This window comes from Ursus arctos, unplaced genomic scaffold (genome assembly GCF_023065955.2).
Source record: "Ursus arctos isolate Adak ecotype North America unplaced genomic scaffold, UrsArc2.0 scaffold_10, whole genome shotgun sequence".
Classification (NCBI taxonomy): Eukaryota; Metazoa; Chordata; class Mammalia; order Carnivora; family Ursidae; genus Ursus; species Ursus arctos.
In genome coordinates, this window is record NW_026622764.1 from 42,967,722 (window position 1) to 42,992,610 (window position 24,889).

The 24,889-nt window shown below is 38.7% G+C and overlaps 1 protein-coding gene across 7 annotated transcripts in view; it reads right to left on the minus strand.

Annotated features, from left to right (window-relative positions):
* Window positions 1–10,714: 10,714 nt before the first annotated feature.
* Window positions 10,715–24,889, minus strand: part of TDRD3 (tudor domain containing 3) — a 164,176-nt gene continuing 150,001 nt past the window's right edge. For 5 of the 7 annotated variants that reach the window (XM_026493380.4, XM_048215529.2, XM_048215527.2 and 2 more), the window contains 2 exons: window positions 15,675–15,800; window positions 10,715–10,973 (listed from right to left, as the gene is read on the minus strand). In XM_026493380.4, the coding sequence (XP_026349165.2) occupies window positions 10,943–10,973; window positions 15,675–15,800 (157 nt within the window). In that variant the 3' untranslated portion in view covers window positions 10,715–10,942. Of the gene's footprint in view, window positions 15,801–24,889 lie in introns of all 7 variants that reach the window. The other 2 variants (XM_048215525.2, XM_048215524.1) reach the window with 2 other exon arrangements.

The following is a 24,889-nucleotide window of genomic DNA, read 5'->3' on the forward strand; positions in this document are numbered from 1 at the left end:
GTCCTCTCCTGGGCCCATGAGCCATGGGCAAAGGAACTAGATCACATTTTAAATAATGTCATTGAATCGTTCAAGATTTTCAGTCACTGGGCTTTATAATCATTCCTTCATTTAACCTCATATTAATGTCCTCCAGCCAAAGACCACAAAAAACGTACCTGCCATTGAATGAACTTGGTTTACCGGCTCACTGAGCTGAAAGAGACCACATATGCCTTGGAGAACTGCAGGATGTCTTAGTAAGAGGAGGCTGGAAAAAACTTACAGGCATTTTAAAATGTCATGCAATTTTGCTTTCGTTCAAGTTTGGTGAGGACAACAGATCAGAAGACAATTGCCATTGAAAAGATAGTTTATTATGTACAGTTTCCCAGAGTAGGGGCCATGCCACAGGAAAGAGCACTGTGACTGATGGCAAGCAGAGAGCAAGGGGAATGGGAAAAGCCTTCATTGTGGTTTTCCCGGGAAGGGATAGACCAGGTTTAGGACAGTTTGAATAATTTCACTGGGTTGTGGGGTTTAGGGGCTGCCCTTAGTTGTCTGACGCCTGGTGCTGGGAAGATTAGGACAGGGGGTTAGTGTCTCACCAGTGTAAGTGGGCTCTGGATTGGTTCGTTTGCATATGAAAGAGGGGATCAAGGCAGCAATGCCCCAGATGTCAAAGCATCGGATGGATACAGAACCTGGAAAATGTGATTAATACAGTAAGATCTGGCCTGGTGTTAGGGAACTTTAGGGATGGTACAAGAAAAGTGGGCTTTGCTCAGCCCTGGATGCTGTCAAGAAGCAAAAAACGTTTGTGATTGGATATCTGTATAATTTTTATCTAGATGGTGGGACGAATGAGGTAGAACTAAGGCTGTAACTGGGAAAGCAGCTGCGGGCATTTGAGGTATAGCCAGAAAAAGGGGATGTTTCATCCTTTTCGTGGTTTGGACAATATTCTTATTTTGGTCTTAGTTTTGGGTTTTTTTTCTTTTTTCTATTGTCGATTTTTGATATTCAGACATGATTAAGGAGTGCTTTTCTCTTTTCTTGCTACAGCATGGTCACAGTGACGTCTGATGTTGGTATTCTGTGAAATCGCTTATGGGCAATGAGAGAGTTGAGTGCCAGGCGGGCCTGTCTCTCTCATGATAATCCTATAAGATAAGTCAGTTGACCATTGGACAAGGCAGGAGTTAGGGGCGCCAACCTCCATGTGTAGTCACAAATCCACATATACATTTTGCCCCCCAAAAAACTCAACTACTAATAGACCACTGTTGACCAGAAGCCTCGCCAATAACATAGACAGTTGGTTAACACATATTTTGTATGTTATATGCATTATATGCAGTATTCTTACAATAAAGCAAGCTAGACCAAGGAGAATGTTATTAAGAACATCGTAAGGAAGAGAAATACATTTACAGTACTGTACTGTGCTTACCCAAAACAATCTGCATGTAATTGCACCGGTGCAGTTCAAACCCATGTTGTTCAAGGATCAACTGTACTACTATTATCCCCATTTCCCAGATGGGGAAACAGACTTAGGGAGGTTAAGCTTATTTACTGAAGTCACAAAGTCAAGAAGCTAAAGAGCCTTTGTTTCCAGCTACCTCATGATTCTACTTCCTCCCTACTGTAAATAACTGTGCAAATGTAGTGGTTCTTTCTCAAACTACGTGCTGAAGAGAGAGGGAAAAGCAATACCAAGAGAAGAGGGGTTTGGGTCTGGATGAACAATAAAAAAGATGTCCACTGTTCTGCAAATGTGTTTAAGTGAATTAGTAAATAATTCCATTGGTGTGTCATAGTGTTACTCTGATAATACAAGTCACCTTCTTTTATTAGTGTCTTAAATCTAAGTAAAGAATCAGATTCAGGGCTTAAAGTTGAAACATTTGAACGCAGAGAAGTCCTAACTCAGTAATGGACATGAACTTGCTAAGTAGGAACTATTTGCCACGATGAATCTAAGAACCGAGTTCCAGGAAGTGGTATGAATGGCAGTTGGAAGGAACCATTCCTATCGGAATAAGCTGGTTTGCTATAAGCAGCTTACTTACAGCATATGGCGCAATTTTTGGCAAAGGTGATTAATTCAGGGAAGAAATAATTTTAGGAGATAACGAAACTGTAATCTGACCAGGCCAAGATGTTTCTACCCATGTTGTCCGGGAGTGAGGATGTAGCAAATGGCCTTACTTGCCTGGGCCTTGTTCCTCAGCAGGACAAAAAATAAGAAATGACTTCTCAAAGCTTTTTTAAGGGATACAAAGAAAAACTTAGATGGAAGCGGTTGTATATACAAAGGGATTATTGTTTCGTGCATACCATGAAGACATGGAAAAATGACTATGGTTCATCTCAAAATGGAATGTTTGGTATAAAATGGTTATGAAAATCTCCAACCTTGTGATTATCACATGTATTTGGATTCCTCCCTTGAGTTTCTGAGTGTTAGCGGGTTATAAATCCAAAGCAACAGGTTAAGACAAAATGTGGTGAGTTATTTATTCAGTGCACATAAACGTGAGCGCGAAGAATGGAAGAGTTACAGTAAGCATGTAAATACTTCTCTAGAACCATTTGTTTTCGTGTGTAATTGTCCATACAGACCGAATGTGAAATCAGTGGGGGAGAAATTACTGCATGTTTGAAAAAAACCGCTGTGTAAAGCTTAGAAGAATTCAAAGCACTGTAAAAATGCCAAAGTTATTCATCTATGAGCTGTCTTTTCCCAAGAGATCTAAAAGATTTATAAAATTAAAACAAGTACCTATTAAGTAGCAAATTAAGCCTCATGTACTAGAGTTACTTCTGTCAGCACTTGAAAACCATAGAGTAAATACAAAGAAAAAGCACCGAAAGGGCTCCGACAGGCAAATGTTTATCCAAATCCCCAGTCCTTTTAAAGAAATGACTGGGGTTTCTGACAGATGAAAGTTTAACAACAGAAAACTTAGGCTTACATACATATATATAAAACCAAAGGCCACAGAAGAGTTAGTCTAAGCAGTAGTAACACAACGGAAATATCAACAATTATAACAACCTATCTGTCCTCTGAGAATCAAGAGCTTTACAAGTTAACAGCAACAATTTAAAGAGTCTCTAAAATAATCATAAAGAATTATTGTTTTCATGTGAAATAATTCCTAACAAAGACAATTATAACTGTCAACATATTGTTAGCAAAACCCAATGAAGAGTGAAAAGTTATGAGTGTTTCATTGAACGCGGCCGTAATGTCCACTATTATTTCAGTGAGTTAGGTAAGGAGGAAGAAAATACGCACATTTGGTTCACAATTGCTTTTATTGAGGTATAACTGGAATACAGAAAAGTGCATATAATTAGTGGTACCATTTGATAAAGTTTCACATACATGTGAAACCATCATGAAACCATCACCACAATCAAGAGAATGAACACATCCATTGCCCCAGAAAGTTCCCTCATGTCCTTTGGTAATTCCTCCCTCCCCCAACTCCCCACCACTCCTCCCAAGCCTTGGCAAACACTCATTGATCTGCTTTCTGTCACTATGGATTACTTTGCATTTTCTATAGTTTTCTACAAATGTAATCATACAGTATGTTTGCTCTCTTGTTCTCTTTATCTCAGGAAGGGGAGAGGGGTCTAGCCTCTTTTGCTCAGCATAATTATTCTGAGATTTATACACGTTGATGCTTTTTATTTCTTTTTATTGCTAAGTAGTATTTCATTTATGGATATCCTACAATTTACTAATGCCCTCACATGTTCGTTGGGGAGGAAAAATTTTCCTTTACCCTTCAAAATCCTCTTGGCTGGTCTAAGAATTAAACTGACATGAAACAGGTTAACAGGAGAAAATCTAATTTAATTACGTACAAGGGCTCTATAAGAATATGAGGCCCACAGGCAGTCAAGCAATTGAGGCTTTTATGCCATCCAGAGCTAAGGAGAAGGGGGTTTGGTCTGGGATGTCAAAGGGAAGGGAGACAATTTACAGGAAAATGAAAAAGCCTAAATGTTTGATAAACAAATGTTTGCTGAGCCATAGAGAAACAAGAGAGGAATTTTAACAAACAGATGTTACCAAGTTCTCCCTCTCCACCACCCCTAGTTCATATCACATTGTAATCTTCTATGGTGATGGTTCCCTTCCTGGAGCAGGTCCTCCATCTAAACTCTTATAAACAATTAGATAGAAGGTCAAAGATTCTTCCTGAGCCTTCTGTTTCTTAAAAATAATCAGCCTAAAATAATCCACATGCCAAAGAAACACATTTTGGGGTGACAAGCTTTGGTCCCCTAAGTGTTAATAGAATTTGGGTTGTTTCCAGTTTGGGGCTACTACAAATAAAGACACTATGAACATTCATGTACAAGTCTAAGTATGAACATACGCTTTCATTATCACGGGTAAATTACTGGGAGTAAAATGACTGGGTAATGTCATAGGTATTTTTTAAGAATCTGCCAAACTGTTTCCCAAATAGTTTGTACCATTTTACATTCTTACCAGCAGGCTATGAGGGTTCCAGTTCCTCCACATCTTGGTATGGAGGGACATCTCAATTTTGGTCATATTAATATGTGTGTAGTAGTTACCTCATTATGGTTTTAATTTGCAATTCCTTAATGACTAATGATGTTGAGAATCCTTTCATGTGCTTTCTTGACATCTGTTTATCTTCTTTGGTCACCTCTATGTTCAAGTCTTTGGCCCATTTTTTATTGGGTTGTTCGTTTTCTTACGGGGTTTTGAGAATTCTTTACTCATTCTATATAGAAGTCCTTTATCAGATGTGTGATTTGCAAATTTTTTTTCCAAGTCTGTGTCTTTTCTTTTCATTTTCTTAACAGTGTCTTTGAAAAGCAGAAGTTCTTAATTTGATAAAGTACCATTTATCAATTTGTTCTTTTATGGGTCATGTTTTTAGTGTTATAGACAGAGTTCTATAAAGTCATAAAGTCATAAAGATTTCCTATATTTTCTCCCAGACATTCTATAGTTTTAGGTATTGTATTTAGGTCAATAAGCCATTTCTCCGATATTCTGCCCTGCAAAATCCAACTCCCTTGTCTTTCCTAAACTCCCTCCTCCATCTCTCAACTCACAGAGAACAACAGGCACTGCCTGGGTTTCCCCTCCCTCCATCATGGTCTTGAAACTTTCTCTAGGCAGCAATCTGGAGCAATTACAGGCCTCACCTGGTTGCTTCCCGTCTCTCAAGGCTCACTGTATCTTGCTGCCATGTGTCCAATGTCTTCAGTTCCAGTTATATTTTGTCTAGTTCTTTAAGTGTTTCAGGCAGGAAGGTAAATCCATCCTCTGTTTCTCCATCCTGACCAAAAGCAGAAGTCCTAGAACTCTTGAACTTTAACAGAATTGCTATAAAACCCCCAAAGAACTTAGTCTGTGATAATTATGGCTATTTCTGCACTCCTCCAACTAGTCAACATAAAAACACGTATCAAAAAAAAAAAAAAGTCTTGTCTGCCCTTTCCTGTTGGTATTGCTCCTAACTACAGCTGCTGTAAATTTATTATCATTAAAAAAAAAAACAAGGGGCGCCTGGGAGGTGCAGCGGTTAGGCGTCTGCCTTCGGCTCAGGGCGTGATCCCGGCGTTATGGGATCGAGCCCCACATCAGGCTTCTCCGCTATGAGCCTGCTTCTTCCTCTCCCACTCCCCCTGCTTGTGTTCCCTCTCTCGCTGGCTGTCTCTACCTCTGTCGAATAAATAAAATCTTAAAAAAAAAAACAAAAAACAAAAAAAACGCCAACAAACCCTACTGAGACCCCACAAGATGGAAAGCTAGTCTCTTAAAGCCTTCTATGACTCAAGGAGGGTGCTCCAGCAGTCTCTGAACTGAATCATTATGTTACTTCAGTTAAGGCCACCTTAATATTAAACAAAATATGATGCCACTATAGTTCTCTTAAGTGATAATGTTCACTACCCTGGATTATATAATATGCACCTGACAAAACTAGCAAGCGGTGTCTTGAGATTTTAACCTACGTCATCAGTCTAACCATGGTCATAAACTGTGCTATCTGGAAGGAAGGCAGATGGAAAAATCAGCAAAGAAAAGAGAAAGGAGTTACCACCCTTGGATCATTTAGCAAACTCTTAACGTAAGAGGTAATAATGCTAGGAGTTTTACATCCTGGGTGGGGGTGGGAATTCTCCGATATGCAGATGGCCTCCTCCCTTGGAGAATGAGAGCTGCAAGAGTCTGCTCTTTGTTTTCAGGTATTTCTCTAAGAGCTCTTTCCTTCATATAATATCCTTATTTTGACTTTCCACTTCCCCTTTAACCACTGTGTTCCTGGCGCCCACTAGGCTTTGTCAAGGGAGATTCACCTTCTTGTGAGCACAATCTCTAATATTTATAGTAAGCACCTTTTTAAGCCCCATGGTCTCCAGGCAGCAAACCCAGGTTTTCTTGGTATTTCTGTAGCCCAGAGGGATCCCAAGTCTTGTAGCAGGCACTGTGCTACTGGTGTGTTTCATGCCTGTCTTCCCAAAGGAAAGAAAATAAAGGAGAGAAAAATAAATGTTTGCCAAATTTGTCTCTTTATCAGCCTTGTCATTCCTCAGATTTGAAAGCAGTTATTAGTTAGCTGTGCCTCCAGAGTGGGGGCCCAAATACCCCTTTCAGAGGCCTCTTTTACTGAAGCAGTTCAGTGTGACCCTATTTTGAGTAATGTGCCAGGCGCACTCCCCACACTTGTTGACAAACCTGACGAAAGGGCAACCTAGAGGACAGGGCTCTGGTGCATGACCCACCGAGCCTGCACCCTGTGCCCTGCGTTTCTCCCTGTGTTGGATCCTGAGGGGGTTCTGGGACCCCCCTGCCTATCCGGCACCCTCCTGGAGCCAGCCCTGACCTCCACCCAGCCCTTGCTAGGTGTGCACTGGCACTGAGCCCCAGTGAGGGCCTGGCCCAGCTGTGTGTGCAATGTCTTCCTCCAGCTGGACACCCTCACAACTGCACTTCCTCCTTCCGGTGCATGTAAAGTATGGGACACCAAACTCGATTTTCTTGCTAGAGTCAAAACACTTGAGCTGGCCCTGTTCTCTTTCCTCTTTCTATTAAGCCATTTTTTTTTTAATGTCTGTGGCCTTGTCTTTTTCCTTATGCACACATATTGCCTACAAGAATTTTTTATCTGCAGCAAGTAATCCTGGAATACGAGATAGAGCACAATGATAAACACTCCGGCACGTCTTACTTTGGAAAAACTGCATAAAATATTCACCCCCAACAGGGACAAGAGACAGGGCCAACGACAGGTTCTCCAGGCCAAGCTGCTCTAAGTTGCTCACACACGGGAAAGGAGGGACAGGATCTTGTTCTCCTGCGTGTGCCAGTCAGTGGCAGGGCTAGTCACAGGGGCAGCGCCTCTCCCACCGCCATCAGGCATTTTCCTCCTCTGTTCCTTGTGGTTACTCCTTGCAGTCAGCTGAACCAGACACGGCGTTAGGGACGGTGTGTTAGCTAAGAGTTACAAAGAAAGGCCCACAGGAGATGTAACTATAGAAACACTAGAAAAATATGAGCCTGGGGGTGTTGCCCTTATGGCCCAAGCCTGGAAGGTCAGGTAAGCTACAAACTCTTTATTTAATGGGACAGAGACAGTCTCCCCATACGGTTAGTCCTAAAAAGCTCAAAGTGAATAATTAAGGAGAGAGAAATAGGGAAGGAAAGAAAGAGGGAGAGAGGAAGAAATAGGGAGAGGGTTGGAGGGAGGGAAAAGAAGATGGGAGAGGGCTCAAGGGAATTCTCTTCTGGCCAAAATAAGTGACAAAATTTCGTACTCTGCTTTGAAGGAGAGGGCCTGACAAATTCCTGTAGGGCCTACCAACTCTTAGTTTTCTTCATGTTTTAGCCAATAGTTGTTTCTACAGTATCTTACTAAATGAAGGGGCATGGTGGGAAAGACACGGTTGGCAGCACTGACCACCCCTCATGTCACATGTCAGGTCCACCCAGAGAAGTGGTGGAAGTTTAGAAGCAGCCTCAGGTGCTTCCCCCAAACTTTGAAGACTTTTTTCAAAAAACTAATACCCATGGCCCAGAGGAGGAAACTATTTTAAAATTAACAACATTTAAAAATGATAGAGAACAGATGGTAACATATCAAAACTATAACTGGATAATTTTTAGAAGTTTAGGCAAAAATAAGTCAATGAAAAAATTTAAGAGATGAAGTTTATAATAAATAAAAGGAATGTGGAAAAGGATAATATGCAGACAGCAAAGCAAACTGATAAAGGGAGCTAGACCGTGAGTGCTAGGAGACTGGAGATCGTGCTGGCCTTGTTTACAGCACGGTGCCCAGGACACTGTGAGTACTCAGTAAATAGTTACTGAACAAATACATAAACAGTAATTTTCAAACTGTAATTAAAGCCATTTTTTTCTCTGAAAGGAGAAAAAAGAATTTGAGCTAAGAATATGCATATGGAAAGTCAAAGGAAAAGGAGGGTTTGACCCAAGAGGGAGAGCCGGAAGAAAGGAGAGGGAGGGTGAGCGGCGGAGAGAAGGATGGGCCACAGAACTGGGAGGAAAAGCGCAAGATGAACATGATCCTTTACTGCGATATCAAACTGTACAGCAAACCTGAAGGGCTAATTCACACGACAGAAATAGACCCACAATAAAAGCTAAACACCAAAACAGACGATAAGAGGGGGAAAGAGGGGAGAGAAAGACACTCCCCTAATGCGGGTTTCTAACCCAATTCCTTGGGGGTACTGTCTACTTTGAATCCTGACTCGAACACTTGTACTTTGTGTCCTCGAGTGAGGACCTCTCTGAAGGAGCTACCAGAGCCGCAGAATGGAGACAGAAATGCAAACCTCACAGAGTTGTGGTAAAGATTACAAAAGGTAATGAACGAAAAGTGCTCAACCCAGCGCTGGCACCCAGGAAAACCTTGCAAAGAGTAATGAAAGAGTAATGATTCTTTTATAACTATACGTGCCGTCCTCACATCCTGGCCTGCAGCTGGCCTTTAAGAACAGAAAGTCACAGTGAAGCTTAGCTTTCGGTGTATTAGCCTGGGGTATCTTGCTCTGTCAGCATCGGGCTCCTCCCCCTCAGTGCTCCAGCAGCCACCAGCAGCCAGGATGACAGGTAGGCTGGCCCACTTGCTGTCCAACTTAAACTGTTCCTGAGATCTTCAGGTCAAATCTGATATAGCTCATATTATCATTCAAAACTGTTCTCGGGGATTGTTGAGCTATCAGATAACCGCAGCCAACGCCAGTGCCATCCACTGAGTCTGGTCTAGGTAACACTGGGTATTCCTAGGTATTACCGTTCCCATCGGTTAACCAAGGAAGCGTGGAGAACCAGTACCTCCGTTGAAGCTCTTCTGCCTCCTCCCTCATGGACCTATCAGCTGTCAAATTCATGAAAACTACCATGGGGCTTCCTCCGGTTCTCAACCCAGGATACACCTTAGCTTACTTGGAGATCTTCTAAAAAATACCATGCCCAAGCCATCCGCTTCCTAGTTGATTATGAGGCACAGCAATGGTAAAGAAGAAAAACCAAAAAACTCACCCTGCTAGCCATGCCCTTTCACTTATTACGATGCTGTAGAAACAGCCAACTGCGGGTTAATAAAGACAATGTAGAATTCATAGGCCCTGAGCGAGAGCCTAGAGCCCTCTCCTTCAAAGCCAAGTATGACATTCTGTCAATTACTTTGGCCAGAGGATTTTGTTTTCTTCTTCCTTCCTTCCTTTTTTGCCCCCCCTCTCCTTTCTCTCTTACACTTTCTTTACAACTGTTCTCTTCTGGTTTCACAAACTGAGACTATGGGAAGATTGTCGTATTACACAAAATTTATAGTTAAGACATAGTCCTTCTCTGTAATGGACATTCTGGTCTCCCTCTCCTTTTGGCAAGAACCTTGGCTTGCAGACACAAATCTTCTCTCGAAACATGCTTCCGCCCCCACTTGTAATGTCGGGGCATTTGGGTCGGGCCTAAACTAATCCACAGACTCCCTGCTGAAGTCACTGGTTCACAGGCAGGAAAGTAGCACAGTATGAGTAAACGCAGCCTCTGGAGAAAGGCTTCTTTTCTCTTCTGAGGGCCCTTCTGGAAGTGACCCCAAGCCCATCCCTGGATTCAATAGCTCTGGGAGTTGAAGCCATCTCATGATCCCATGGGGCACTTGCTGTAGAATGTAGCCGATGCCAGAGAAAGCAGAAATGAAAGATGCAAGGAATCAGGGTCTTTCGTGACAACTCTGCGCCCCGAATTAAATCAGCTGAGACCTATTGAGCTTCTGGTAGTTCAGCGAGCCAGTACGTTCCCTTTAGTATTTAAGCCAGTTTGAGTGGGGTTTTCTGTTATCAGCAACCAGACACATTTTGAAAGATCCGTTGCAAATTTTACAAGGAAGGGAATGCCTGGTTTTGAATTGAATTACACTTGAAAAAGCTAGCTGAGTGCTAAAAACAATATATTCAAACTTTGAACACTTTCTGCTATCATATTTAGCAGCTATTACCTTACGAAGAACTGCTATCTGGTTGCACGTTGTTTTTGCAGGAAATGTGGCAAACTGTGTCAGTCAGTTTATTCTGTAATTGTGGTGGGGGGGGACTCCAGTATCCTGTGATTGCTATTCGATTCTATACTGTGGGATTAACACCAGATGAACAAGAAAGATGCTATCCAGCAAATAAAACATACAGTAAAACAGTGTATGTAACAGCTCATTGGTTTTATTGATGGCAGAAGAAAAAATTCTCTTTCACTTGTAAAAGGTACTTGCTCTAGTTAACTTAGTATTTTTCCCCATTCTTAGTGTGAGCTGGATTGTTTCCTGTCTAAAATCTGCTCTTCCATTCTCCAGTAATAATATTCATCACGGCTGCAGCTTATTCTGAAGGGAAAGTAGGAAGACTATCAACAGGTCTCGACCAGGATGTTTCAGTCAATGGCTCCTTTCTTCACAAAGGCTCTATTCAAAAAGAGAGGAGGAAAGTGAGACTGGATCCTCAAATTGACTTTTCTGTACTCAAGATACACTTCTGCTGAAACATATGTAAATGTGAAGTGCTTGTATAAATATTAATAGATCTCAAGTAGAGTAAGTTGCACACTGCTGTCTAATTTATAAACATGATTTCTATAAATCAGTATATAAACAAAAAGCAAAATCAAAATAATTTTTCTTCTCGAAATTCTTAGAGTGCTTCTCTGTCATTGTGAGCCCCATTATTGCTGGCACGTCGATTTCCGGAATTTGGGCTAACTACATGGTATTTAGCAGAGGACGACCTGGAAAAGCAGCAGTGGGCCAGTGGGCCACTTCTACCCCCTCCTCCCCACCTCCACCTCCCCTCTGAACGCCTCTGCATTGGTTCCGGCCCTGCAGGTAATTTCTGTGAGTCTGTCACCCGCTCCTGCCTGCTCCTCCCAGCCTGTACCCAGCCTGTACCAGCACCGCTCTAGCTGAAGCACTTTGGGTGGTGACAACCGAAAGAGCCGAGAAAGGCCGGGAGGGAAGTCTGTGTGCCAGGGTCGTATTCCGGCTGTGTGCAGGCAAGAGCGCTCGGGCAGGGAGGGCAGAGCACCCCCACTGCATACCAACAGCTCCCACGTCTCCCAAGTAAACAGCCTCCCACCCAGAAAATGAAGAGCCTGGGGACTGCTATCCTCACGCGATGCCTATCCTGCTGGCACCAGGGGTTCTGCGACAGCTGTCTTTACAGCAACCATTTCCCTGATCTTCATTTCAAAAGTTCTACAAAGGGATGCTGGACCAGACTGTTTAAAAAAAAAAAAAAAAAAAGCCAGCTGAAAATGGTGTTAAAACCTGGACTTTAGAGAGTAAAGTCATGACATTTATGTAGTAGTCGATGCTTAGCTCTCGGGTTTCTGGTTTCTGGTTGAGAGGTGAACTTGTGAGGATGGTTCTTCATCAAACATCAAGTAAGAACTCAAGTGAACACTCAAAGCGACTCAACGTTTATTAAACTACTTTCCACGTGGAGTCTTCACTGCGGTGGCCCTGGGGGGCTCCGGAGTCTCCCCACACAGGTCATTTCTGTCTTTTCACAGCAGGACGTGACACTCTAACCACTCCTCGACTGACTACTGCAAAAGCTCCTTCGCTTCTTCCCCTCCTGGTGCTGTAATCCCCCCGATATCCAACAGCAATACAGCCCAAGCTTAATTTTGATCATTTCACTCTTACACAGAAGTTCACTGCCACCAGTGCAGCTAAAGCCACACTCTTGTGTCACCACCAACACACGTTTAACATCTATTGTTGGGGTCCACATACTCAACTGTTGCCACTGAAAGCCGCTTGCTGTGAACTCTGCTTCTTCCCCCCTTTGAGCGTTCCTTGGCCTGTAGAATGTCTTCAGAGGACTCTACTCCACCATGAAAATGAAGCTCCAAATGTTTTCCTGAGGCCCGCCTCTACTAATTGGTATCCAGTTCCCAGGACTCCACTCCTGTCGGAAACCTCTTCAAATGCCCTTAGTTTTGGCCACTTTCACGGATTGAAGAACTATGTATAATTCCTCTATCCATATCTACTCATATTTCTGAGTTAAGTGGGACAATTATGACAAGTTCAGGAACTAGAAGTTTGGAGTTTGGGCCCTCTCTCCCATCATGGCTCAGCGCTGACTTGCCAGCATTTTGTCTCAGACTTGGGCCTATTTCCCCACATTGCCCCCCAACACCTCCTTCTCTCACTTAGCCTGGACTCCCAGGTATCTCCTGCTTTTGCTAGTCATTGATGTGTGCTTAGTACCAAGACCAAGTAGAATCCAATTCCCTCTCCATGTCGGGTGAAGTATACATGTGCATGCGAGGAGTTGGTGGTGGGCTAGAGGGCTTGTAAAGAAAACTTTTTAGGACAAAGAATGTGTAGACTACACACCAAAAACTTTATCAAAATATACTTATTTAACAAACACTTACTGAACAGGTACTATGTGTCATTCATCACCTAGCAAAGTACCCAAAACATAAAAAAAGTATGACTATGAAATTATGGTTTTTAAGTGAGAATAGAAAGTGCCTTAAGTGTTTCTTACTATCTTGAATAATTTTAGATAACAAAACCTGAGAAAAATTTCAGCATATATTAGAATTCACACTTAAATTTGTTGGAAGTCAAATGGCGGGCTACAATGTATATTTTCTTTTTAAATGCTTACTTTAATGGAAACCAGGAATGAGGAAACAAAAATATCTTTTCTCTCAAGAAGAAAATAACATATTGGTTGTGTGATAAGAACAAGAAGTATAATTCTTATTGTTGGTGAGCCTCCCATTCAAAAGTAGTATATCAAAAAGATAATTTTACTTCATAATCTTTTATGTTTGAATTTAAATAAAAAATTAATAATTTTTTCAACCAAGAGCACATGTGTTTTGCTTATTTATTTACTTTTCTGAGTAAATTTTGTAGTGAGAGGTTTTTTAGTGATACCATCATGAGACTGTCCCCCCTTCCTCCCCCAGGCAGCAAAATTAATCTTCTTATCAATGTCAGGAATCCAGAATCTCTGTGTCACACATTTCCCGCATCAACAGTATAGTCCAAAGCAAGCATCTGGGGAAAATAGGCGTTTTAACTTAGGGAACACAGCAAACCACTACCATTGTGGTGTCTCAGTTGACGGGAAGCAGCCTGCATCGGAGTATTTGGTATCGATGAGCTACAATTACCGTGGAGCTATGGCTTCTGATTTACTTTAAGCAGTTTGTTCTTTTTCAGAGGAAATTTTCCGTGGGAGCCTAATCTAGAAAACATATGAAAGAAACTGAAAAAGGGCCGAGAGGATGAGAGTTCGAGCCTTCTGGCTGCAGCCTTTCTGACGCTCACGACCTCCTCTCTACTTCCAGCCCTGCCAGAACCTACCCACCTTCTATTCTGCAGCCTCAGGATACCGCTGAAAAGCCCTAGTTAGACCTGCAGCCGCTGTGAGGCAACCTAGAGCAATCACGGAGTTGAGAACCTTCAGCCTTATTTTAAAACCTTGGTTTAACCAACTTAGAAGCCCTCAGGAAGCTACAAGGGAATTCTCAGTTTTCATTCACCTTGGTGATTTAATTGTAAGCACACTGAACTTATGTTCGAAGCGGATGTTCAACCTCGCACAATGTAAAGTTGTGGAAGTCCTTGCATATAATTGAGCCTGCTCTGGTCAGTGCTTGCTACAGAAAAACGCCCAAGTTGTGAGGTAGTCTTTCTGTGACAATATGGACAGTAGGTCCCATCTGTTTACTCAGTAGCCTTGTATTAAGCACAAAGAAAAGCCAGTGATAAGACAAAAAAGACACTATTCTGGCCCGCTCAGGTAAATCAGAAGTCAGGTAGCACGAGACTTCCACTCCAGGAAGACTACTACGTAAGGAGCTAAGGACGAGAACATAGAAGAAAACATTCCTTCCCTTAGGATGACAGAGCTAATTTGTAACCAGTGAAGGAGCTTTGGGAAGCTTAAAGAGATCTAAGACTCTGGGACAGTGCTGCCCAGTGCAAATACAACGTGAGGCCCACATGCAATTTTAAATTTTCCACTAGTCATATTAAAAAAAATTAACTTTAGTAACATATTTTATTTAATCCAATCTACCAGAAATATTCTCATTTCAATATATAAACAATACAAATTACTGACATTTTACTTTTTTTTTACCTAAGTCTTTAAAATCTGATATGTATTTTTCATTTATAGCACATCTCAATTCAGACTAGCTGCATTTCTAGTGCTAAAAAGCCACAGTTGGTTTGAAAAATTGAGAGGGTCACTTAGCAGGTGGAAAATACAATGTGGATAACAGCCTTAGCAAAATGAATAGCTGAAATGAGAAGTTGAGAACAATTTCTTAAAAATTCTCAATGGTCTTGTTACTGAGAAGAGACTGAGAAAAAAAGATATAGTTAAGTCTAAAATAGTCTCATGGTCTTTAGAGTGATATATAACAAAAACTGTAAAGGAAAAACTGAAAATATTCAAAAGCCTTGGCATAATGAAAAAACAGAAATGCTACCAAAGATGACAAAAGTATTTCCTTCTGATAACACATTAAAAAATAAAGTCTTTGTTGATCAAAATGAGATGCCTTAGATTGGTCCCATAATTTCCTGACTTCTTTGTTATATTTCTCATCCTTCCTATTGAAGATGATTTTCAGAGAATAACTCTCTGAGACTCTAAGATGAAAGTTTCTGGATCGATAGCATAGGGCCCCGAAATCCTATCTCTGTAAGCAATCACGTTATCTTCATCAAAGTCTTGAAGATACACTATGAAACATTTCCTCTTTCTTAAAGAGGATTGAAATTAATTAAACAATAAAAAACTCAATTATCCAAGTTGGTGATTATCTGGTCCTTTGTTTCTTTTTTTTTTCCTGCTTTCAAACTTAAAGACATTTCACTGATTGGCATCACTTCCAATAGAAGAGAGAGGGTATAGAAAAAAGGGGGTTAGAGGTAGCATTTGTGGGGAAAGGTTTGGTGGAAAAGTAGCTTGTAACTATGGTATATCTTATATACTTTATAACTGAAAGGTTTGAAACATCAGTTTTTTCTATTATATTATTATGAAATATTAACAATTGGATTTACATATTCAACATAAACAGCATCTTTCTTTATATGGGAACCATCTCACAATGCCAATTTTACCTTCTCATATTAGTTCCGGGCCCGGGGAGGTTGGTAAAACTGCTGGGTGGGCCGAGTGGATCTTCTTGGCTGGCCATCGCCCCCTCTACGGAACTCAAGCGTTTGGTCATAGGTGCCTTCTTCCTCCTATTTGTAAAGAGTAGTGATTTAAACATGCTCAGAATAGCTCCAAGTTTCCTAAGTTAAATACTTTATGGTGCCGATTTTGATATGCCCTCTTAAGCTGCCCTGGGATTCACATCTGTTAACTTTTATAACAAGAGGGAAGCAAGGGGAAGGAAAAAAAAAAAAAGCAGGGACATCGTTAAAACTCTTTTGGTCCTTGACAATAGAAGAATGAAATTGACAGTGGTAAGATCAGAATCAAATTTAATTCTAGAAGAGGAAACTATTTCCACATAATAGCATGATTAACTCACCAAATGACTTGACACAAGGGGGTGAAATCACAGAAAAGCAAGCATTATAATAAAAATTTTCCTGAATATCTGGGCTTCTAAATATTTCTAGGTATTTGTCATGGAAAGGGATTTTGGTAAGATATGGAAAAGGGGATGAAGAGCCAGAGAACGTTCACCAGCTGTCTGTCCTCATCTGATGAAATCTCCAACTTCGTTAAGAACCTTATATCTAGAGATAGGAAAAAATAATGGATTGGAATGAGGAGGAAATACAATTTACATACAAAGAAAGCTTCATGCAAGACATAGCAATCGCCACAGTAAGACACAAACTATTTTCTTCTCATTTTCTTTCTTACTGAGGGGATAGATCTATCAGCTCAAGGAATAGCATGGAAAATTAGGATAAGCAGATTAAACAGCAGAAAGAATACAGTTAATTATAATATTTGAAAAGAACTTAGAAGCAACAGAAATGTAGCCAAAGCCACACTGGTTTCTTACTGAGTGCTGCCACCCTGTTATTTTAGTATTTTTAAATTAATGCAGCTATGAACTATGTTCCCTTTTAAAGACAGAAAAAAAATTGGCTCTCGGTTTTGTTTATGAAAGAAATAGCATCTATTTCAAAAGTAGGGTTTAAATTCCAACTGAATTATCAGAGCACAATAATTTAAATGATTTTGGAAATGTATCCCACTTCTTCCTCCTCCTCACATTATCTCTGAATCTTCTTCCCCAAAAGATTGCTTTCCTTTGACCCTACTAATACCATAACAAGTTTTATGAGAGACTCAGTTCTACTCTTCAAATTTTACAGATCCAAATAATGCAATTTTACCTGAGAGCAGAAAGATGCTAAGATAATTTGATCAAATCCTATCATTTAGAAATGATAGTTAATATTTGGCACAAACATAACTCTCATTATTAGGCATCCTCCATGGTATTCTTAAGAAAGAACCATTATTTCCATTTTTATACAAAGGACACTGAAGCCCAGGAAAACTGTGACCTTGCCCTGATACTTCTAAGGCAAACATGGGTTTTGATTCAAATGCAACTGCTTAAATCTTTACATCTCAGTCTGCATGTCAAAGAAATAAACCAATAGCCAATAATTAATGATCATCCTTAAGGGGCCATCATCACCTAAATAAGAGAATGGAGAAATTTGACAATCTATCGACATCACTCAACAACTGCATTTTAGAGACAAACTTCCAGATTAGCTCTCCTTTCTCTATGCCCCTGTCATTAACAATCAATCTCAAAGTGGTTAGAAGTGTCAGATATTATGTCTATAATTTAGTAAAGCAATTAAATGCAGGAAGAAAAATTAAAAAGTGTTCGGGAAAGGAGAAAATTATTTTTTATTATTCTGGTCACTGTTCTGAATGATGATTGTCAAATATTATAGCTAAATTTGAAAAGGAGCTATTTAATTTCATGACATATGACAACATTTGAAGCTTTGCATATCAACCGAGAAGAATGAAAGTATATTTGCCCTGTAGTAGATGAAGTAATTATTTCAGGGGTTAGAATCGAATGCCTTTTTTCCTCCACACTCAGCTGCAGAACTGGCTAGAGGACACCTAAAAATCTATACTTGATCAATAACAACCACTGTTAAGGGTAGGAGACTGCATGTGCTGAGGGAGTGAGCTGGATTTATACAACATAGCGTTGCTATTTGAAAGGCTGTCTCTACTGTGTTTAAAAGATTCATAGACCCTACTAGCCAGAGCCAATTAAATGGTTTTATAAAGATGACCGACCATGAGATTTCTTTCACATTATTTGATGTCTTCACAATCTTTTTATACAAAGTAGAAGCAAAAAATAAAAATGATTCTGACAGCTTGGTTTTCAGTTACTGTCAAAGGCACAATCCTGCTTTTTTAACTTTTAAGTATTTCTCTTACAGGATAGTTGGGGGCAAAACTGGTCACCCTTGGAACTACTTCCTACAGTCCACAGCTAGTAACTGTTAGCACTGAATGAGTACCTCTTTCCATTTTATACAATAAACAGCTCAATTTAATAGAGGAGTTTATTTGGAGTCATCTTTGAATGACATTTATACCTAGTTCTTCCTTCTAACTTCTTTAGGTATCGCTCCTCTGTAACATACTTAAAACTAAAAAAAAAAATTTTTAGTGTTATAGTTCACGAACACATTTTTAAAAATCTGACAGATTCATTTTTTTGTCCCCACTGAAAAACTTTGACCTTTGATTTTATGTTTCAGTCCAAACAGTGAAATAAAGTATCTCTGTCCCATTCAAAAACAAAAAGAAAAAAATCACATAATGGACCCTAAAAGTAGAAGTTAGAATATTTTTAAGTAATCTATTTTAGATTAATTATACTAATATTCTACTATATTAGAGTAACTTAAAATTGAAAGTCAAAGCTGGATTGGCTTTTATTTTTTGTGAAGGTTATGGATAACATCTGTGTCCACAAAAATAATGTATTATGATCAACACTAACTTTAGTTTACCAATCATTCTTGTTTAAGAAATATATTCCAAATAAATATTTATAGCTTTATCACAAAATAAACCAGGCTTGTGGTAGTCTGGAACCACAAACTATAAAACAGGAAGTTTCTGTAAAGAAGAATAATCCAAATAACCAAGAAGCGATTATTTGTTCAAGTAAGTAGTACCATAACCTGAGCTAGAACACAGGTCCTCTGATTCATAGTCCTGTCTGCCCTTCGCTCTGCTCCCAAGTAATGAGGGTAAGGAATACAGTTATAACGAATTTCAGAATTGGAAGGGGAAATCGGAGATAATCTGAGCAGATTAAATTTTTAAAAATATTATTATTATTATTATTTTGGGTAAATGTGACACTCTTCTTTCAAATGAAATTTTATATAGAATTTCAATATAAAATAGATGGGCCCAGGTTCGAATGAGTGTACGCAAGCAGTATCCTCTTGGCTTTCCCTTTCTCAGTCCCTCAACGCTCTGTAACTCCCTAAGGGACAAAAATTAAAAGCCTCACCTACTTCAACCTCTGCCATACACTAGGAACTGGCTGCGTTGACTGACCTGAGTAACATAAGAAAGCGAGCTGATGGAAGAATAGGAACTGAAACGCAGGCCTCTGACTCTGAGTTCAGAGCCCTTTCACCTTTGCCTTCTATCACAGAGAAAATCTAAACTCTTCTTTTGACTTCTATGAACTAAGTGTCTTATTTGATAATAAAAACATACCCAGGAGGAAAAAAAAAATCTCAGGTTTCATTAACATATGAGAAAGTCATTATATATAGCCAAAATAAGTAAATTTTATAATAGGCTAATTTCTTTGTTTTTGAAACTTTGAGTAAAATAGGATACCATTTGAGAATAAAACAAAACAGGGAATTATAGCCTCCCTCCCCTTCAGAACAGATCTAAGATCATCTCTTTAATATATACCATGTCCAGGAATACTTTATTTAAACCACATATTTTATAGCAGAAAAGAAAAACACGGATTCAGGAACCCCCCAAAAAATCTGATTCAAAATCTAACTACTAAAAAACTATTCCAAACTGCATGGCTGACAGAACACAATGTTTTCGTTCCTGTATCATGCAGTATTTCAGAACTGTGAGACACGTCACTGTGGTTCTGATCTTCTTGCAGAGAAGACTACATTTTCTAGAGTTACATAAAAATTGAAACTGTTGATGATTCCAGAAGACATGAGGAAATCATCTGAATACCTAGTTCAAGGAGTCTACTCTATGTTCTGCCAACCAATGCATAGTACTATTCATCACAGTCCTTCCTCTAATATCATTAAGACCACCTACCCTTTCACACAGAGTAAACAAGCTATTTTTGGCAGCTTAGGCACTCAAGGAAATTGAACTGAACTTCAAAAGGCTGCATCCATATTTTAACTATGAGCATGTAATATGAAAAAGAGACTAGTAAATATGTTACCCTTATATCAAATTGCAAATGATAAAAGTATAGACACTCTTTCATTCAAAAACACACCTGAGTTTACTTACAACTTGGAACAGAGAAAAATGGAATGAATGTTTATTCCACTATGTGCCTGACATTTTGCATTATATCTCATTTAATCCTTCCAACAATGCTTTGAATTACTTCAGCTCACCATTCTACAGATGAAGAAATTAAGGCTCACGGTAATTTACCCAAAGTTATGTAAGTGGTCCTGCCTGAGTAAGACCCCTGGGCTGTCTGCTCCAAAGTTCTTTCCACTGCATCACATAGTGCATATTTACATATCTTGCTTCAGACAGTTTTGCTTAATTTTTAGTAATAGCTAGCTAAAGATTATTTTCAAGTAAAAGGAAGGCCTCTGCCCTGAGGCCTCTGTCCCAACATAAACATCATTTACTGGTCATAATCTTTGTTGAAATACTAAAGTTCAAAGAATTAATACATGTTTTATAAAAACATATACCTCTCTAAAACTCACTGGCTGTTTTAGCTAAAGGTTAAATAGATTCCAAAAGCTTGCCTGGAAATCAAGGCAGAGAGCATATCCTGCTCCCAAATGTGCCAATCTACTCAAAGATTTCCTTGAGAGATACTTCATGACATTGGTATTTGAGACTTCAGTCTTTTCAGTCAGATCTAAGTCTGAGTTTAGACTCTACCACTTCTAAGCATCTTACTCAACTTCTCTTGGTCTCAGTTTTCTCACACAGAAAGCAGTAATGAATTCACAGGGTTACATGGGAAACTATAGGAGGTAATACCTATAAAGGGTTTATGAAATAAGCCTTCAATGTTGTCTATTATTCTGAAATAAGTAACTCTTTGACAATACAATATACATGCCTACGTCAGTCCAACTATTATCTAGACCCACAGACTTTGCTAAAATTCAGAAGTTTGTTGCTAAAGTATCCTCAAATTGCTTTGGGCAGATAAGGAAAGTAGAAAAGCCACTGAAAAAAAAATGAAAGAGCCAATGCAAGGAGAAGGATTCTTGCCACCTGCTCTCTTTTTATTTCTAAGGAAATTAAAAAAAACTATCTATACACTAAAACTAATAACTTAATATTCTAAATCACTCTGTTACCACTAGTTCTGTTTTTTGGAGGAGGTCTTTTTTTTTTAAAAAAAATTACAGATAGAAAGGGCAACTAGAACAAAAAAAAGGGAGGAAATTAGCAAAGAAGTGTTCTTGAAATCAATCAAGTTATAGACACTATTTGCATAAAATCTGAATATTTTAAGAGGAAGCCAAAAATAAGTTAACATGATCAACCTCTTCGAATATCTTGCCTTGAAATTTTGGTAAATGCTATAAAAAGGAACCAGTTAGAAAGACTACTTAAAGAGTGGAAGTACAGCAATGATGATTAATAATAGAAAATGCCTATCTATGTTGCTATGTTTTCAGGTCAATGAGTACAAGCAACTGCTTTCTCAAATATGCTAACTGAACAAATATGTTTTAGAATATTTTATGGTTAAGACATTTGAGCACTAATCACAAATGGTTAATCACTTCACTCTCATAATTTATATCACTTTTACATCTTAAATGTGAAGGCTAATATAACATAATTTAAGATAGGTTAACCCAATCTTTCTCTGAAAGTAATAATTACTGAACCATCATGCCAGACTACTTCTTACTCTAAAAGTCAGCCCAATGTACATTATGTAACTGACCACTTGAGACAGTTATGGTATACTACAGTGACCTTTAATATAGATGTAAGAAACAGAGATAGGAAAAAAACTCCATGTCAAATTGATGAAATATAGGCCAGATCTTTGCCATTAAAAAGTACAGAGGGTTGGAGTGCGGATGGGACACGTGACTTGACACGTTTTATATAACTATCAGAAAAAATTGCCATGCCTAATAGCAGAAATAAAATCACTGCTGATGTTTTCACCCACTTAGTGAAAGTAAAGGAACATAAGACTAAAAGGAAAAAGAGTTAAACATTTAAATCTTAAAGCAGATAGCACCCAGTATGACAAACATCATTTCTGCATTTAAATTCCATTCACACCTAAAAACCCATACTAACAAAGTCTGCATAAAGAACTAAAAATATTTCTCTTTAGTGAAACATAATGATAACAGATGTTTAGAAACCCTTACCAATTAACAGGATAGTTAGCAAAGCCACAGTTTTAGAAAAATGTGAAGTAACCCAGGAGTCAGTGATCTGATGTTTGTGGTTCAAGATCTACCCACCACCTTCAGAGAGCTCTGGTGAGAGAACTCAGGCTTCCTCAGGCAGCCAACTCCACTGCTCTGTGTCCTGTGCGACAAAGGACAGACCTGCATTTCCACCTACATTTTCTCACTGAGCCTGTTTCCTTTGCCACATGAAAGACCTCAAGCTATTTTAAAGCAAGTATTAGTCTTCTACTTTCTAGACGCAAAAGACTCAACTCTTGGAATCACCTATCAAATATCATTATTTCCAGAATCTTCCATCATCTTGACCATCTTTTCCTTTGTGCATTTTAATATTTACTTTTCTATTTACTTTTCAGAATAATATTCCAGGTAGGATCTGCTTGGAACATATAGGTCTATGTCATTCTGTTTTTGAAAACAATTAATTTCCCAATCTAAATCTAAACCTTAAATTTAACCACAGTTGAATTCCACATACTAAAGAAAGATATTATTTTTGGCACAGTATTATCATTGGTGTATTCTGAATAACTATAATACTAAGTCAGCTCTTCTGACAAGTTATTTTGATTTATTTATTTATTCTCTTGCATAATGAAAATTAGAGGACTACCATCTAAAAGGGCAACACCTAAATAGATGGCTAAAATGTCGTTTAATCTTGAAACTAGATTCCAGGGAAATTTAGAAGATGAAAAGAGTGTCTCAGTTTGAGATTAAACTCTCTTAGCAACAGAATAGTAGCTTAAAAGAATAGGTTGATTTTTTCCTGCCCCATGTAAATTGCTGTCTAGCCTCTTGAGAAATATGAGCTGATACTTCTACCCACATACATCTTCATTTTTTTATTTAAAATTCTCTAAACTGATGAGAATTAAGATTGAGTGAACTAAATGTTTGAAAGATACCTTAATTAAAATTGTATATCACATATTGAGCACAAACTTACTGCAATGCTGAATATTTTTATTTACGCTACTCCAAAAAACCTCAAATAGTTCGGTATCATTTATCTTCATTTACATGTAAAATGTAGGATCACGTGCTATGGTGTCAATGAGTCTGAAACTTGAATATCAGCTCTGCAATTTACTAGCTCAATGTTTTTAGGCAACATACTTCATGACTCTGAAGCTATATTTGTAGTTTTCCTTGTGTGTAAAATGGGAATACTAGTCATTATTTCAGAGGGTTCCTGCAGATATTAAATCAATTAATGCAGGTCAAGAGTTATACAAGGTGCCTGGTGTGTAAGTGTTCCAATTAAAATCAGGTTCTAAAGAGAAGGACTCTAATCTTCACATTCTCAACCATTTAGTCCCCTTTACCTCAATATGTTAGTAGAGAAATAACATATCACCTTGCTGTTACCGAAATAGAAATTACTCTCAGTATGCTTAAATTTATGGATTTCTTTTCCTCATGTTGAGATTTCAAAATGTTCAGTATATGAGGAGTTAGCTTTTTCTAAAAAAAAAAAAAATCATTCTCTTTCCAAGTTTAGGAGACCTTCTCAATCATTTTTGACGGTTAGATGGTTGAAGAAAACGAAAGGTATCACAAAGATTTTCTCCAAGAATAATAAGGGTGAGGAACTTACCTCTGTCAACTTAGGTAAAGGAAAATTATACGTATATATCACCTGATTTAATTAAGGCTATTAAACATATTATATTTTCCGTAACAATTTCTAGGTTTACTAAAATTCAAGAACCCTGTTTCAGATGTTCAACACAGGCTACGCGAACTGGTAATATACTCTTGAGAGTAATTTCCTCATCATCTTATACAAAGGGAGAACATAATAAATGTTTGTTCCTGTTAAATATGTGTTTTGTTCTGCTTGTTCATGAATGAAACTATTTCTCCTTGTCCATATAGCCACAGTGGAACAATGACAGCAGGGACGAGTTAGGAGGTATTACAGAATCAAGAGATTTTCTTAGGTTTTTCACACTTAATATGTACTTTTCTGAAAAGTATTAAAGTAAAACAATCAACTTTTTTTAAATTCTAAATTCATCTGAAAGATTATTTAAAGTTTAACGACTTTATGCAACTTAAAACTCCTTCCCTCTTCTCTTCCCCACCCCACCACACACACAATGTAAGCTGCTTATTAAAATAAAAAGTAAGGCAAGTAGATCCTCTGGACTAGAAGAAAAGGACAGTAGACAATCAGTGATGATGCCATTATTGTACAGGAATTTCTAAAACTGAGGATTACTAATTAAGGATTAATGAAAAATCAGTAAGACTAGGAAAGTTTATGGTATTCTGAACAGTTTATAAACTCTGAAAGTTATAAAGTGTATGATGATAGTCAAATTCCACTTTCATGATCTATGAATAAGGACATGACAGTCTTTTAAAAGCTGAATTGAAATGAGGAGAAAAGCCTGCCCAGGGTTAAACACTAATTTATGCAATCCCCGGTTTTGACAAGAATCCTGTCAATGTCAAGCAGCAGGTACACTGACAGCAGGATGGGCTGAACAGCTTTGTGTCAGAGCTAGGACGGAAGTCACCAATTTATGAAGGCTGTTACAAACATAGGACTTCAAAAGTGTGAAGAAAAATGGTTTTGCATAAAGAAAATGATGGAAATTTTTACAACTTTGCAGGCAATACTATTAGCTTAAAGGAACACAGTTCTT